Genomic DNA, 17,650 nt, shown 5'->3' on the forward strand with positions numbered 1-17,650 from the left:
ACTTTAATTATCAGTGACTGAGTAATGGTGTGGTCTGACCAGCAGGTGGAGATCATAATAGACTCCAGACTAATGATGCTTTCTGAGTACAGCTGAAAGGCTGCGCACCGATTTGCATAATTAATTACATTATTCACTAAAGCAGTTTCTCAGATCTGGTAGCTTGTTGAGCTCTGTTTGATTAGAGTTGGTGTTTGAGTCTACAGGACAGTGAACGTCTGAGGAGAAAAGGAGATATAACACATTATTTTTGGGAACACTTTATTTTACACCTTACATGTACTTACTATAGTAATGACAGTAAATTATGCATAATTACAAGCAACTGACCCCAAACCAAACCCTAATCATAAGTAAATGTTGTTAATTAAATTACATAACAAGGACACCGTGATATAAATTGTAACCTAATTTAGTGTCCCATTTGTTCCAAAAGCAAAATCTAAAACCATAAAACATCTTGATTACCTGAAACTAAATAAATGTTAACAGAAAGTGAGTGACGTGGCATACAGCCAACTATGGTGACCCATACTCAGAATTTGTTCTCTGCATTTAACCCCTCCAAAGTGCACACACACACACACACACACACACTATGAACACACACCCGGAGCAGTGGGCAGCCATTTATGCTGCTGTGCCGGGGAGCAGTTGGGGGTTCAGTGCCTTGCTCAAGGGCACCTCAGTCGGGATATTGTCGGCCCGAGACTAGAACCCACAACCTTAGGAGTCAAACTCTCTAACCACTAGGCCACGACTTCCCTTCCCAAAATATGTCTTGTTTATTTTAAGCACAACTAATATACAGTATACAATGAATAAAAGAAAGAAAAAACACAACAAAATTAAAAACTCTAAAATTAAAGTGAAAGCCAAAATTATTCAAACTATTAAATTAAATATATAATAGCATATCAATAATGCTAAAATAATACTGAGCTAAAATATTATTATTCTTATATTTTTTTATTATCTAAGATAATAAAACAAAGTATAGGGTATAATATACTATATATATATAATATATATATATATATATATATATATATATATATAAGATTAACAGTGTTTACAGTGTGTTTAAATGTGCCATCAGTCTGTCTAAAAGCTCCCTACCATAGATCAAGATTAATTTATTCCTGTTCAGAAATCAGTATTTTTTTTCTTCCTCTGTGAAACTGAATTGTCACAAACCGGACTTTGTTGGCTAAAAGGGCAATATTAGCCAAAAATAATAATAATAATTGCACAGATGAACTTCCACCAGAAAAAAGTAAACCATCCAGGAATCTTAATCTTACTATTTTCACCTTATTATGATTTGCGACACTTTTCTAATTGCAATTGCAACTATTTACAACATATATTATACAGATTGAGGTGCAGGATAAGATTCACCCTTCATACTCATTAACACGTGTGTGTGTGTGTGTGTGTGTGTGTGTGTGTTACTCACCACAGAGACAGTCTCTCCTCGAGCTCCTGGAGGAAGTGTGTGTGGAGGGAATGTAGCGGCTCATAGGTGGAAGTCAACAGTGTCTTCAGAGTGTCAGGAACACACTCCTCTTTATCCAACACTGCCTGAAATGACTAACACACACACACATTAATAATATTACACAACCTATACCTGCTTGTAAATGAATAGTTTTGTAGCTTATAGCTCTGCTGTTTCTGTGCATTGAGTAACCATTCCGATTATGACAATTTGAATTTGAAGTATGCATAAGTTTGTTCAGTGTACTTAATGATATAGTTTGTGTATATATACCACCTTTCAAATGTTTGTGGTCAGTAAGATTTATAAAAAAAATAAAAAATAAAATAAAAAAATTATAATACTTTTAATGCCAGGATGCATTGAACTGATCAAAAGTGACATTACTAAAAATTCTGATTTCAAATAAATACTGTTCTTTCTGTAACATGACGTATATGTTATGTTATGAAATAGTGTAATATGAAGTAGCATAACTGTTTTCAACACTGATAATAACAATAGATGCTTCTTGAGGAACAAATCATATTTTTCACAGAAGACCGGAGTATTTCATCTTTGCATCAACAGGAATAAATACAATTTTACATTACAATTACATATTAAAATACAAAACAGCTATTTTAAAGTGTAAATCTACTTTACAATATTACTGTTTTACTGTATTTTTGATCAAATACATGCAACCTTGGTGAATAGAAGAGACTTCTTTAAAAATATATATATTAAAAAACTCTTACCGACACAAGACTTTTAAAAAAGTGTTCATTCTATGATTCTGGACACAATATTAACACACACAATTCTAATAAAACTCACTGATAACATTAATGAAATGTATAATAAATGAGCGTAACATGAGATCAGAGACTTCTCTCAGTGTTGTACTTACACCTGGACTGAGTGTGTGCTTCATGTTAGGTGTGTAGCTGATAAAGTAAGCAGAACCCCTGTGCTGATATACTACTTGTGTTCAACTATGAGTCCTATAAAAGCCACATTGCCCTCAGGTCTGTAAACATAGCCCCATTTCTCTGCTCTCTCTCTCTCTCTCTCTCTCTCTCTCTCTCTCTCACACACACACACACACACATCTCTAAACCTGAACCACAGTCTCTGATGCCTGCACTGTGTGTTTTGTGGGCTGAAACAGGAAACACGATCTCTATAGTTGAATAGAAACCCGGCCACTGCGGCTAGACAGGAATGTGTGTGTGTGTGTGTGTGTGTGTGGAGATCTGATGAAGAGTCTGTCCATCATTTACCACTGTGATCAGCTCCAGGTCCTTCAGGTATGTCCTCTCAGTGCACAGCAACTCTTTAGCAATGCAGTATGCATTATCAGCGGGACAGTTCTGCACAAACACACAATACAACAAAAGTCATCAGCACAAGATGACACTTCATGCTGACATTAACTCTTTCTCTGCCAAACACAGAATTTTCTGGGTTTCCGCGTTTTCGCTGTTATACACTAGGGGTGCTATTACGCATCTCCCGAATGAATAAGGTGCAGATTAAAAACACAGACCATGTAGACACAGAAACGAGTGATCTCATATGCAAGCATGTGCATATGAAAAATAATTCCATCATCAACACTAACTGCATATAAATGTAAACTGCCTAATTTTACAGAGTAAAATGGTGTGTAAAGGCCTGTGCAAGCTTTGGGAGTACTGAGGGAAGTCATCTACTGCATCTTTGCCTTAATAATATTAATGAATATGATCCAGATGTATTTGATAAAAATGCGTTTTCTCAGCTTTTTGCTGAAAATATAGCTTTTTTATGAAGCCAACCTACATTCAAGTGTTGATAAAAAAAAAAAAAACAATGCTTGATGCTAGAATAAAACTAAATAAAAATGAAAATAAAAAAATAAAAATAAAACTGATATATTGGGGTCAGCTTTTCAAAAACACTGGCGGGGAAAAAGTTAAATGCGTATACTGCAGTTGAGTAATAGAAATGGTTTATTATACATATATACACAATAAAGCAACACTGACATAAATTTCTAATGCAATTTAAATGCATGTATGCTAATGTAATTTTAATATACTTTAAAATGTAATTTATTCCTTTGTTGCAAAGCTGTATTTTCAGTCTTCTTCAGTGTCACATAATCCTTCAGAAATCAATGTAAAATGTTGATTTGCTTCTCAAGAAACAATTGTGATTCTCGACATTGCGCTGCTATGGTACCATGCATCAATTTCTAATGCTTTTGAGATCTATTATTAATTATTGTAATTATTACCTCTTCATCTGTCAACATTTTATTCCATAACGTTACAGTTTTGATGCTGTTTCCTGTCAGATGACTGTGTTAGATTACATGTGTAAGTATCTATCGTTTCTTTTTCTTCTTCACTTGTTTTTTTTGGGGGGAAATTCTGTGCAGAAGATGTGTACTAGCGCCCTCTACGGTATAATAATGAAAACACAGATTCTAGGAGTATATCTCAAGTATATTTAGAATTTTTGTAAGTATAAGTCAAGTATACTTAAATGTAATCGGATGAGTACATAAAAAGTAAACTAAAAGCATACTTTCCTATTTTTAGTTTAAAAGAAGTATACTAATACTGTAGCACTCTTGAATAAACTTCTTTTTGGTAAGGGATGACAGTCCAGTCAACCGCAGATCTCACCTTCCTCCTGTTGTCCTCCTCATCATCAGTGCGTATGGCACCAGTCTCATTCAGCATGGGGGAGATGAGAGGAGACGGCGTCGCTCCTCTACAGTCATCAGCGTGACCGTTAACTAAAGCACACGTCACTTCTGAGAACGACAGACAGGCACAGATGAAGATCATTAGCACAGGTCTGAGGCAGATTGCCTTTATATTTATCATGTCGATATGTGATGTGTGCATTCAGACTTCACTTTCATCTATTTTAGCATGCAAAAATGCCACAAAAAGTACAAAAAAAATACCACGGTCCTGCCATGTTTCTTTTGAATATTAACCATGGGAATAGCATGCTATTTTTGGAAGCACCATGTGAATACCACATTACAGTGATCATACTGTACACCACTGAGATATTTATCAAAGTTGCTGTACCATGGTATTGCCATTGTACTTTTGATATGACAGTAACAGGTTTTGCGTCTAAATTGTTAAAATAAACAAATAAACAAGCACATAAATAAATGATAAGTACTAAATATGCATGCCTATATTCATTGTTCCTCAAGTCTAGTGCTCCTCTACTCCTACCGGAGGTTTTTCTCAGTACTTGCCCACCTCGTGTTTTCTTTGAGTAGTTCAATCATGAATTTATGTAAGTAATGAAGCTGGTGTGATTGCACCCCGACACAGACAACAACACAAAGCAACATTAATGACATTCAGTATACACTACCAGTCACTAAGCTGTGAACACGTTTCTCATGATCCTAAAGATTTTAAATGATCCTTTCGAAATAGAAAGGTCGGACCGCCGTGTGAAAATGGAAGCACACTTCAGCATGATTTTAAAAAGAGTAAAGAGACTTAATAATATAAATAAATTCAATGCACACAGACTGAAGTAGTTTAAGTCTTCAGTTCTTTTAATTGTGATGATTTTGGCTCACATTTAACAAAAACAACAAATTCTCAATAATCTCAACAAATTAGAATACTTCATAAAACCAATAAAAAGCCCAGGTTTCTTTGACATTGGCCTTCAGCTAATCTGTATTGTTTGGTCTCTTGTTTCTCATCTTCTTCTTGACAATATCTCATAGATTCTCTATGAGGTCTGGTGAGTTTGCTGGCCAGTCAAGCACACCAACACCATGGTCACTTAACCAACTTTTGGTGCATTTGACAGTGTGGGCAGGTGCCGAATCCTGCTGGAAAATGAAATCAGCATCTTCAGCAGAAGGAAGCATGAAGTGCTCCAAGATTTCTTGGTAAACAAGTGCAGTGACTTTGGTTTTCAATAAACACAATGGACCAAAACCAGCAGATGAAATTGCACCCCAAATCATCACAGACTGTGGAAACTTAACACTGGACTTCAAGCAACTTGGGCTATGAGCTTCTCCACCCTTCCTCCAGACTCTAGGACCTTGGTTTCCAAATGAAATACAAAACTTGCTCTCATCTGAAAAGAAGACTCTGGACCACTGAGCAACTGTCCAGTTCTTCTTCTATTTAGCCCAGGTAAGACATCTCTGATGTTGTCTGTGGTTCAGGAGTGGATTAACAAGAGGAATACAACAATTGTAGCCAAATTCCTTGACACGTCTGTGTGTGGTGCTCTTTATGCCTTGACCCCAGCCTCAGTCCATTCCTTGTGAAGTTCACTCAAATTCTTGAATCGATTTCACTTGACAATCCTCATAAGGCTGCGGTTCTCTCGGTTGGTTGTGCATCGTTTTCTTCCACACTATGTCCTTCCACTCAACTTTCTGTTAACATGCTTGGATACAGCACTCTGTGAACAGCCAGCTTATTGGCAATGCATTTTTGTGGCTTTCCCTCCTTGTGAAGGGTGTCAATGATTGTCTTCTGGACAAGTGTCAGATCAGCAGTCTCCCCCATGACTGTGTAGCCTAGTGAACATTTTGAAGGCTCAGGAAATGTTTGCAGGTATTTTGAGTTTTTTAGCTGATTGGCATGTCACCATATTCTAATTTGTTGAGATGGTGAATTGGTGGGTTTTTGTTAAATGTGAGCCAAAATAACCACAATTAAAAGAACCAAAGACTTAAACTACCGTATTTTCCGGACTATAAGTCACACTTTTTTTCATAGTTTGGCTGGTCCTGCGACTTATAGTCAGGTGCGACATATTTATCAAATTTAATTTGACATGAACCGAGAGAAATGAACCGAGAGAAATGAACCAATAGAAAACATTACCGTCTACAGCCTCTATACTGCCAGAGATGCTGCTCAGTGATCCTGTAGTCTACACTGAAAACATAGAGCGCCCTCTAGCAGCTGTAGACGGTAATGTTTTCTCTTGGTTCTTGGTTCTAAATAAATGTGACTTATAGTCCAGTGCGACTTATATATGTTTTTTTCCTCATCATGACATATTTTTGGACGCGACTTATACTCAGGTATGACTTATAGTCCGAAAAATATGGTACTTCAGTCTGTGTGCATTGAATTTATTTAATACATGAGTTTCACAATTTGAGTTGAATTAATGAAATAAATGAACTTTTCCATGACATTCTAATTTATTCAGAAGCACATGTACTTCAGCGCAAACTCACTGCAATGTTTTCAGAAACATTTAATTTAACTATGATTAAATGAAAATGTATCGTAGTTTAATCTTATATAATAAAAATAGATAAACTTCAATTTTTTTTTTTCACTCAAGTACATCTTTACATGTAATTTCCTAATTACTTCTGTTCTATTGTCTATGAAATATGGTTAAAGTGAATGTACCGACAAGCATTTCATTAGTCAACTTAAATATACTTATGCAATTTCTAACTTGCATGTTATGTAATTAAAAATATTTGTAATGATAAAGTTGCAATTCAGTACATTTAAAATATATTAACTTTTAATGTGATATCAATTCAAATTATAATCAAGTGTTTCACATGTTTTACTATGTTAGTCAACACATCAAATGAAGTATACTTCATGAAATTATTAAAACATGATTTAAAATGAAACTTAACTGTTTTATTGTGAAGTGAAACTTAATTTATTTTGACATTCTGTACTTTTAAAAAGTGTGCTTAAGTGTGAGTAAACCATCTTATTAATATTACATTATCTATCTTATTAATATTACATTATCTATCTGCAAGTCAATTTTTTTTGCACATTCAATACAATTAAGTGCAGAAAGAAAAGGAAAAGCATCAACAAGTCGCCGGCAGTTAATACAGTTTAAAGTAAGTTAGTTGAGTGATACAGTAGCTGGATAAGAAGCTCAAACCTGAAAAAGTGGAAAACTGTAATAATAAGGGACGTGTCCAATCTTGTAAATGCTAGTGTATTTACAGCACAAACTCCTCCATGTACACACAAACATGTACAAACAATATAAGCAATTCACACAACGCCATACAGACATTCATACAACATGAACTAATGCATGTATACTGCACTTTATATACATACATGTGTGGACAGATAGCGAGACATGCGCTGTGCAGCCATAGACAGCAGAGAGGGGGTGGGGGTGAGAGGGAAGGAGGGTTGGATCATGAAAAATATGAGAATTATAAGCTTTAAAAAACAATTCCTGAGTCTTCAAAGGCCAACTGTAACTTTATTGACACTAGTGCACAAAATACATTGTTAAAAAGTCTATGTGGTTCATAAAGAGCAGCAGAACCAAAAGTCATTGAGAAGGAACAGGCAGTGAACATCAGAACAGAGATCAAGCTTGAACAGTGCTGAATGAGAGAGACAGAGGAAGAGAGGGAACCACTATGTTCAGAATAGCAACTACCATACTACTGTACTTGCAGTATGTACTGTGCGTGATATAAATTCCTAATGTGATAAAAGAACTGGACGTACTGATTGTTTGATCAGACTAAAATAATAAACAATGCAATGTTGCATTTTCATTTTCTAAATATAGGCCACTTAAGCATGCATTTCTGTTAAAGTGAGTTTCAACAGTATAGTGTACTGCTACATGAAATATTTGTTGCACAATTGATTCTTCAAATACTTATTATTATTATTATTATTATTTTAAACGTGCATGAAGTATACAGTGTGTATTGGGCAGCAAATAGTACGCTAGTATTCCATTCTGAGCATAGCCAAGGTGTGAGAAAGATCATCAGCATGTCATTCACACAAATGAACAGTAGGTGGTGTCCTTTTTTTAGGCCTAAACAATCCTAGTGTATAATTTGATCATTTTGTGAACAAACAAAAGAAGATCAGTAATGTCACAGACAAATATAAGGATATTTACATTTGCATGTGTGAAAATCTCCTAGAATGCACTGCCTTTCAGCTTTCATAGAAATATAAAAGAACAGCCATATGAAGGGAGAGCATGCAGCCCAGCATTTAAAAACACCATTAGTTACAAATGCACTCATTCCATTTTAAATGCCAGCAGAAAACATAACAAGCATTTATTGATCATAAATGACAAGAATGACAAGCTCAAGCAGTTTCAAAAGAAAAAACAACAACAACAACAACAACGGGGCAGAAAAGAAAAGGTACAAAACAATAGTGAATATCAGCCAATAGTGCAGTGACATCAAAGCTGAGTGAGAAATCAGGCAGGGATTAGAAACACATGGCATTATCACATTTCCATTGCTTTTTATTTTATCTGGGAAAATACTACAACAATTATGACATTTTATTATTATTATTTTTTAAATATCATAAAACCCTAATTGAAATGGCCTTTCCAATCCCTGCTGAAGGATAACAGGTAAACCCATGTGCAAGGTAAGGTAGAGGTGCTCAGGGAGGGAGAGAGAGTGAAACACAGTGAGACGCAGACACAAATGCTGTGACACTTTCTCTCTATAGACTGAACCATCATATAGCTTAAAGGGACAGTTCTGTCATTACCTTCTCACCCATTTCATTATCTGAAAGCTCTTACTGACAAATACATTCATCACAATTCTGACACAACAGGACAAAACCCCTTATTATTCAATATGCTTACATTCAAATCTAGCTAATAAAAATCATGCAGGATTTTAAGATACCGTTGAAAATGTCAAGTCTCTGAATCTGCTCACTTCTCATAGCAAACAGAGGCTCAGCCAGAAGGAGAACAAAGCCACACAATGGATTTGAAGATCTTTAGCCAAAGCTCAGCATGAGTGAATCTTCAAAAATCACACTGTTCTTTAAATGATTCTATGAAGCAGCAGCTGTGAGCCCCAGCACAAATGTACAAACGGCAAACTGATGATTGAGGATATTAATGAAGATGAATTCTATACCAGGGGAAGCCAGTTCTGCTCCTGGAGAGCTACCATCCTGCAGAATTTAGCCCCAACCCCGATTAAATATACGTAATCCAGCTAAACAAAATCCCAGCCAAGGAAATAAGGGTCTTACGAAATGATCGGTTGGATTTTATAACAACAAAAAATATACGTTTTAATCACAAATGGTATTTACAAATTGAACATGCGAGGAAAGCCAAATGCCCTTTAAAACAAAGATGTCGGATGATTTTAAAGTTGGAGGAGAACATAAAACATTTTTGGCCAATTGTTTTGCTCAAATTAAGAGCTAACTAGGCGTGACGTTTCCAGTGTAATGGCAAATTTATTTGTATTTTTTTTAAATGACCAATTGTTTCACTAGATAATGCTCTTATTCATCAGCTGGGATTGTGTAGAGAGACCTTTGTAGCTGCACTGAAACTGAAGTTTGGATCTTAGTTTGGATCTTGGCCACCACTGAAGTCCACTATATAGAGAAAAATCCTGGAAAGTTTTCCCATAAAACCTTAATTTATTTTCGACTGAAGAAAGAAACACATGAACATCATGACATGCTGGTGAGTAAATGATCTTGTCCTGGAAGTGAACTAATGCTTTAAAACTAACAGGCAGGTGTGTTGGAATTGAAGACTGCAGGAAACTAGTCGTCCAGGAACAAGGCTGGCTTCCTGTGCTCTATTGCTAAGCATGCTTCAAAGACGGGTGGGCAACTCTGACCCCTGAGATCCACTTACCTGCAGAGTTTTGATTCAACAAGGTGATCAAGGTCTTCAGAATTACTAGACAGCTACAGGTAGGGTTGGAGCTAAACTCTGCAGGAGAGTGGACCTTGAGGCACAGGGTTGCCCAGCCTTGTTCTAAAAGTACCACATTTCAACTGTACAGTTGGATTAAATGCTCAATGTCTTACAATTATTAAAAAGTCTAAAAGTAATGGTTTATGCAGATCGTTCCTCATAAAGGAGAGGCATGAAGGCCCCAAAAAAGTCTTAACAACCTTTAAAAAATAGAGTGAAACGATGAGTTGACAATGCTGTAGGAGCCCCAGATTCAACTCTAAGACTAAATCTAACCGAAAAGTTACTCCAGGAACAACTAGCATATGGATCCAGGAACATGTCTTTCTTGGCAAAATCCCGTTCACATCTACCTTTTATGGCTCCTCGCATGTTTCCATCTCAGAAATCTTAAATTTACTCCAGGGAGTGACAACATCACTCTGAATTCCTGAAGTTTTCCAGATTATTGCAGCATCAGAACTGCAAGTAATTAGCGTTCTGTGCAGAACTTGGCACCACAAAAGTCTACCCAGAGGCTGGATAAAACCACTTACTGCAAGACTATAGAGTTTTGCCTCGAGAAAGGGAAGGATACCCGCCTCGTCACACTGCTAAGGCCATCTCAGGATATAGGAAAAGAATGCAGTGTGGCACTGCCGAGAAGCAAACTGCAATGGGGTTTTCACACTAGCATGTTAGCAGCTAAACACTTGCATCCCTTCCTCATCACTGAGGTTCACACACCCTCCTTCATCATTGAGCTCATCTAGCTCCAAGCTATCAAACGAGTACTTATTTCTGGGGAGGCGGGACGAACTACGAGGGGCTTGGTTTTCGAATCCCAGCGATTGGCTGCAGGAGCCGGTAGACTCCGCCTCTTCTGAATCGCTAGTGTCTGTTCCACTACTGGTGGAGCCATCAATCATCTGCACAGCCCCGAAGCGCCGGTGCGGGGAGCTTGGCTTGAGATTGGCTTTGCCAGGTGGCGTGAGCCCATTGGCCAGCATTCGGCGCTCCAACATGGCCATTCTCTCGGCACGGGAGAGAACAGGAGGCTGTGGCTGATTCGAGACATGCCTGTTTCTTTCTAACTGGCTAATGGTTTTCTGGGATTTGTTTGCTGAACGATTCATAATTGGGGAGCAGCTACTAAATAGCCCCCCTCTTTCCTCCTGTCTTGTTTTTGAACTAAAGCTCCGCCCGGTGTGTCCATTATACTGGGCGTAGCTTAGTGAGCTGGTCCTGTGAATCGAGGAGGGGGCGGGGCTAGAGGTCAGGCTTCGGGTGCCTGTGTGATGGTTTAAGGAGCTTTTTGCGGCCAACTCTTCCATTAGTGTGCTATGAAGCGGCCCACGTACCCTGCCTCCAAAAAATGGCGACTCGAAAATGTTAGCACTTTTATTTGGAGAGGAGGGGCTTGGGTAGCTGTGAGCAGTGCTTGTGCCTTGGCTTACAGGAGAAAGAGGCGGAGACTCTCTCTGCATGAAATTGCCCAAGTATCTTTCCTGCTGGTGTGACCGGGGCAAACCAAACCCAGTGCCATAAGCGCTGTCACTGTTGCCATCGCGTGTGTGCGAGTGTGACCTGCTGACCCGACCTCTGACTTCCTGTTCGCTAAACTCTGCATCACTGCAGTCAATGTACGGGATGGATGAGCTGCTGCCTTTAGCTGCACGGGACGCCAGACCTGCTTGATCAACGGGCTGCTGCTTGGCTGCCAGGCTTCTGCTGTCCTCCTGAATGGTGTACGTTTGGTCACTGCATCCGTTGCGCTGAGTCGATGGAGAGGAGTTTCCACATGGTCTTATTATCGCAGAATCTTCTGAGCTTACTAAAAATGAGCCCTCCCAGCTCTGCTTGACAGCCTGAGGGCAGAAGAGAGAAGGAAATGAGTCTTTCATCATTACCTGCACATTACAGGTTCCAGAGTATTCTAGGTTCTACATGAGTCATGGGCTACCAATCACTGAAATTAATCAACTTGTCATGAACAGCAGTGCAATTACAAATGAAGTCTAGGGGCCAGCATTCCAGAAGGTGAAGAAGCAGTAATGTTACCTTTGACCACAAAACGATACATAAGGGTACATCCAATGCACACAGACGTGGTGGGTTTTTGTTAAATTTGAGCCAATATCATCACAATTAAAAGTACCAACGACTTAAACTAGTTCAGTCTATGTGCATTGCATTTATTGAATACACAAGTTTCACAATTTGAATTGAATTACTGAAATAAATTACCTTTTCCACGACATTCTAATTTATTGAGATGCACTTGTATGTGGATGAACCTCTGGTAATGCCAGCAGGTTGGTTAAGGGTGGAATTTGCTCTGTGTGAATAGTAGATTTCAGATAGTTACATCAGAACCCTTTCTGCTATTCTTGCCAGGGCTGGATTATAAACTGGACCGCTGGGATCATTGCCCTGCAGCCTCCAAAGCTTCAGGATGCCAGGCCCTTAAGCCAAAGACAGCCACGTTTCCACTGTCAGGCTTAAAGCGGGCGTGCTAGTGCGTGCCAGGGCCAGTCGCGTTTCCACTGTCACTTCCGGGGCTTGATCGTGCCTCGTTGGGGCTTCCTCGGGGCCAACGGCCAGGTTTTTTGGCCAGACGAAAACCTTGGGCCAAAGTAGGCCAGCTGTGGCTAGAGGAGGGGTTATGAACAAAGGTGGAGTTTCTCCACGTCTGGAGACCGTCAGCCGCGGATCATTTCAGAAAAATAACAGCTTTAACACCAGTATTAAAGACTTTTAAAAATAAGTTGAGCTCAAAACCCACTCTTAGTCAGCAGCGAGTGTTTGAAATAACTTGATCCGATGTGGATTATAATCACTAAACAAGGCAGAAATATTTATAAGCGATGTAAAAGACTATGCACGCTAAACATTAACGTTACCATAGTAAACATGGTAAACGCAACCAGGAGAAATCAGACGTCAGCTTCTTATTCTCTATCACAATCGTGTATTTATTTAGTAACTTATATTATCTGTCATAAATCTCGTCTCGATAGTTATAGCTCCACGTTTCCTATCATAAAAATATAATAATGTTTTTGTTCGGGAGCTTTAATAAAAATAAAGATATTATCATTCATTCTTAATGTGACGTATAGCCTACTGTGGCTACAAATAAACAGAAACAGACTCGACTGAATAAGCAGGCTATTTTCATAAGCGTTAAAAATGAATAAAATATAAATCAATTTATTTCAGTGTGATTAATTTTGAATCCTGATAAATTAATTCATTATGATCAATGTATCATTTATTCTATAGTAAAACATCGATGCTTTTGAATTTGAAAAATTACCAAAACATGCAAACAAACGCCCGATTTTATCATGTTCGTTTTTGTGATCGCGTTCCAGTGATTCAATTCTAATTAGTTTTCTGATAACTTCTCTTTGTTGCTGAAATGATGATGGGGTTGCGTGACGTTGTTCCTGAGAGGCGTGTAAAGGACGGGTTTTAGTGAAGCGCAGCGGAGCTTCAGGCCCTGACTGTGGAAACCCTGCACTATTCTGGCCTCGGTGCTACTGGCCCGAGACTATGAGCCCTGCCCGGCCCATTTTAAGCCCTGGCTCGCACTGGCCCAACAGTGGAAATGCGGCTATTCACTAGGCTCCTCTAGGACCCAGTCTATTGTTTCGGTCATTCATTAATTTTAATCATTACATATTATACTAATTTAAATGAGCATTCAGTAGTTTTTAGTGTTACTGTTCTTTGTGTACTTTATAGTGTTAGATGCTTCACTGTCATCTGTTGCATGGATCAGCATGACCGTCTCTGAGGTTTTTGTAAATTACTTTAATGGCGCTTTCCCACTGCATGGTATAGCAAGGTACGGGTTGGTACGGTTCACTTCTGGGGGGTTTTCCATTGGGTACAGTACCTGGTACCTGGTACTTTTGCGTATCCAATGAGCGGATACAACAAGAGCTTGATGGGGCGATGCAAAATGAAAAAGTTTTTTTAGGAGTCGTGGCAGTAAAAGCAGCGCAACTATAATGACATGTGAATAATCCCGCCAACTCTAAAGCGATACTAAACTGCAGAGTTAAAGCAAACTGTGCTGAGCCGACCCATGCCATATCATACTGAGCTGTGCCAAGCAGAGTCATACCACGCAGTGGAAAAGCGGCATAGTACTAATGAGTTTTAGAAAGCGGATTACACGGTAATTAATTCCCTTTTTTATCCAACCAAAAAGAAGCAATTTGGGCATTGCTACTCAGGATTTTCTCAGTCAAATGTTTCCACCTTTTTTATAGTATGCTGATGTTTATGATTATTTTAGTTTTTCGTTCTTCTGGCTTCAGACATTTTCTCTTTCTTCAGCCATTGAGCTAATTCTCCTATTATCTCTGATGGTAAATCATGATAAAACTTCCATTGGCTAATTATCTATCAATTTAAATACCTATCAAATTATCTACCTGTCATGCCCCTGGACTCATTATGTTGTGTTTTCCCTCCATGTGTTCCGTGTCCCATGGTTATTGTTTCATTATGTTCAGGTGTGTCTTGTCATTAAAATTGTTCTTATAAGTTGCATTCAGTTCAGTGTTTGGTTGTCCGGTCTCGTCGATGTGTATGTGTGTTTCTGTCTTCACCCTATGAGAGTACCACTACGTAGATTATTAAAGACTTTGGATCCTCATTTACCTCATTATGTGCATCTCTCCCTGACAATGGTCAATAAGTGTGAGGCTTCTCATTGAGGCCATACATAATTAAAAGTGTCATGAGCTGAGAAATCAAAGTTCCCTTGATCTTTCAACATAAGAGGTCATTGTACTATAAAAACATCCAGTAAATTTCAGGACTCAAAAGTTTTTTTCCGTTAGTCAGCTTTTACTGAATCTGATCTGCCAGAGCGACAGCTTGTGGAATGTTCCACTCATGTTCCATGATGTAATAGTGTGGATTAGCAACGCCTCCGACGAAGATCAACGCCTGCTTCTACAGAACTGCCTATTTAGCCCCGCCCACGGATTCGCACAGGAATTGTAAGTAACTAGAGAACGCAGATCTATGCAGAAACAAGTAGACATTTGCCGTTATTCGGTAATGCGATATCACAGTGGTGAATATGCACGATATTGTTATCGTGGGCACTTCTAAATACCGTGAATAACTATATATTACAAATTATTCAGAATTTGCAATGCATTTAAGAATACTTTTCCCATCAACTGGTCAGAATGCACAGCTTGTATGCTGCTTGAAAGATGCATCTGTGCTCTGATGTAAACAAGCACGCATGAGAAGCACATGGGGGAACAAATGAGAGACGTGCTGAATAAAAGCACATTCACTCTCTGACAGCAGATGGCGCTAAACTGCAGAAAATGCGGCCTTTACTCTGGAAACCCCATAAATAAAGCAGCTGCTCTACTTTCTAAAACATATTTAAATAGATTTAAATAGCCATTCATATTTGTGGATTTGCTATGGTATTCATCAGCCAAATACTTAATAATATTAAGACTTCATAGGCTATTTATTTTCAAACTTTTTCTTTTAATTTTAATATGGACTACAACATGCCCTAGATATTGTTTGGAAGTGTTTTGATTCTTTATTGTTCATTCACACTTTACATTAGGGCTTCATTAGTTAACATTAGCTAATTCATTAGTTAACATTAACTGCCAATTAAAATTCTTCTGAACATTCATTAATCTTAGGTATTCCCATATTTAATAACACAAGTGTGAGTAACTGTTTTTATTACGTGATCACTATTGCTTTGTCTCTTCTTACAGATAATTTGATATGTACTGAGCATTAATGCATTTGTAACCTAAATTCCATCAGCGACCATCTGTGAAGCATGTAGGCTGTCAAATATACCCAACTATTAGCCAATCACAAAAGTGGGCGTTTACTTCTCTGTCTACAATCCGCCGCATCTATTAAAACACAGCGTTCTGATGAGAAGGGGACGAAACAGACAGAAAAAAATCCTCTAAATTATGATGATATTATTTTTTTCATATAATAATCTTGATAACATTGTAAGTGGATTTATACAGTTGAAAAGTAGACAATAAGTAAAAATGCAGCTTATGAACCCCTTTAAAATATATATTTTTAGAGTACAGTTTAGAATATATTTCTTATGTATATAACTTTTTAAATTAGCATTAGACTTCTAAACGCACTTTTAATATTTAATTTCATTTATCCATCCATTTCTAAAGTATTTGCTGTTCAACATAATGCCATTATGCAGCAAATGCTTTAGAGTGAGCTTAAGTTGTGCTGAACCCAAAATATTCCTTATTAAACATCTATCTTAATTAGAAATGGCTTGAAAACATTTATATGTGAAGACACTAACTTGATTTGGCACTTGGTGCTTTGCAGATCGCAGAGGTGACAGACTGCTGTTGTACTGCACTCGACTATGTTTCCTGAAAGACAGAACAACAAACACACAAATAATGAACCACACAGCCTTACACTAATTAAATCTTAAAGGGTTCAGATCAGGCTCACCTATCAAAGGGCAGTTTTTTAAACTCATTTTCCTTCACGTAATCTATCACCTGCTTCTGTGTCCGACCACTGCAGAGAAGAGGGGGTAATTAGTCCAACTGGATTACACAACATTTTGACAAGAGCAAAATAATTCAAATTAAAATCAAGTACTTGACGTGCTTCAAAATAAGTGTATTTCTGTAAAGCATGACACAAGAAATATTAAAACATAACGATTGTACTCTCTTAAAGTACACTTAAGTTGCCTTTTATATAATTAATATTACATTAAACGCAAGTACAGCTGAAAAAATACTTTAAAGGGGGGGTGAAATGCTCGTTTTCCCTCAATATCCTGTTAATCTTGAGTACCTATAGAGTAGTACTGCATCCTTCATAAATCCAAAAAGTCTTTAGTGTTATTATATTCATAAGAGAAAGATAGTCTGTACCGATTTTTCCCGGAAAAACACGACCGGCTGGAGGCGTGACGTGTGGGCGGAGCTAAAGAATCACGAGCGCGAATAGGCTTTTGCGTTGAGAGCATGTGGAAGTTGTGACATTACCGTGAGGGAAAAAACCATCATCCAAAACAAACCATGGCTAACAGTCAGATTCAGCCATTTATTTATGATCCAGAATCAGATCCAGAGGCTGAAACTGAACGAAAGCAGCAGCAGCAACGACTCGCTCCGAGCGGGGCTCGAACCTGGGTCTCTGGCATGGGAGGCGGACGCACTAACAAGGAGGCAGAGATATTTGAAGCAGTTTTACTCACTACCTGCGGTTCCAACACACGATCGTGACCCTTTTTCCTTGGGATTGCATCATCCTTAAGAAATAAACGATGTGCAAATCCGTCGTCAAACTGGGCCTTGTGAACAAGCATCTTCGAAATGCAGGGAACAAACAAAAACACTTGCGCAACTCCGTTGATGCTCTGTAAAAATA

The 17,650-nt window shown here is 38.1% G+C and overlaps 1 protein-coding gene across 1 annotated transcript in view; it reads right to left on the reverse strand.

Annotated features, from left to right (window-relative positions):
- The window catches only part of LOC113108949 (FERM, ARHGEF and pleckstrin domain-containing protein 1), a 60,530-nt gene that overhangs the window by 24,304 nt on the left and 18,576 nt on the right, over window positions 1-17,650 (reverse strand). Inside the window, exons 11-16 of the mRNA XM_026272391.1 lie at window positions 16,718-16,786; window positions 16,560-16,632; window positions 11,892-12,069; window positions 4,159-4,289; window positions 2,767-2,856; window positions 1,460-1,593 (exon numbers count right to left, since the gene is read on the reverse strand). Coding sequence (XP_026128176.1) covers window positions 1,460-1,593; window positions 2,767-2,856; window positions 4,159-4,289; window positions 11,892-12,069; window positions 16,560-16,632; window positions 16,718-16,786 — 675 coding nt within the window. The remainder of the gene's footprint in view (window positions 1-1,459; window positions 1,594-2,766; window positions 2,857-4,158; window positions 4,290-11,891; window positions 12,070-16,559; window positions 16,633-16,717; window positions 16,787-17,650) is intronic.

The sequence above is a fragment of the Carassius auratus genome, chromosome 9 (assembly GCF_003368295.1).
Source record: "Carassius auratus strain Wakin chromosome 9, ASM336829v1, whole genome shotgun sequence".
Lineage (NCBI taxonomy): Eukaryota > Metazoa > Chordata > Actinopteri > Cypriniformes > Cyprinidae > Carassius > Carassius auratus.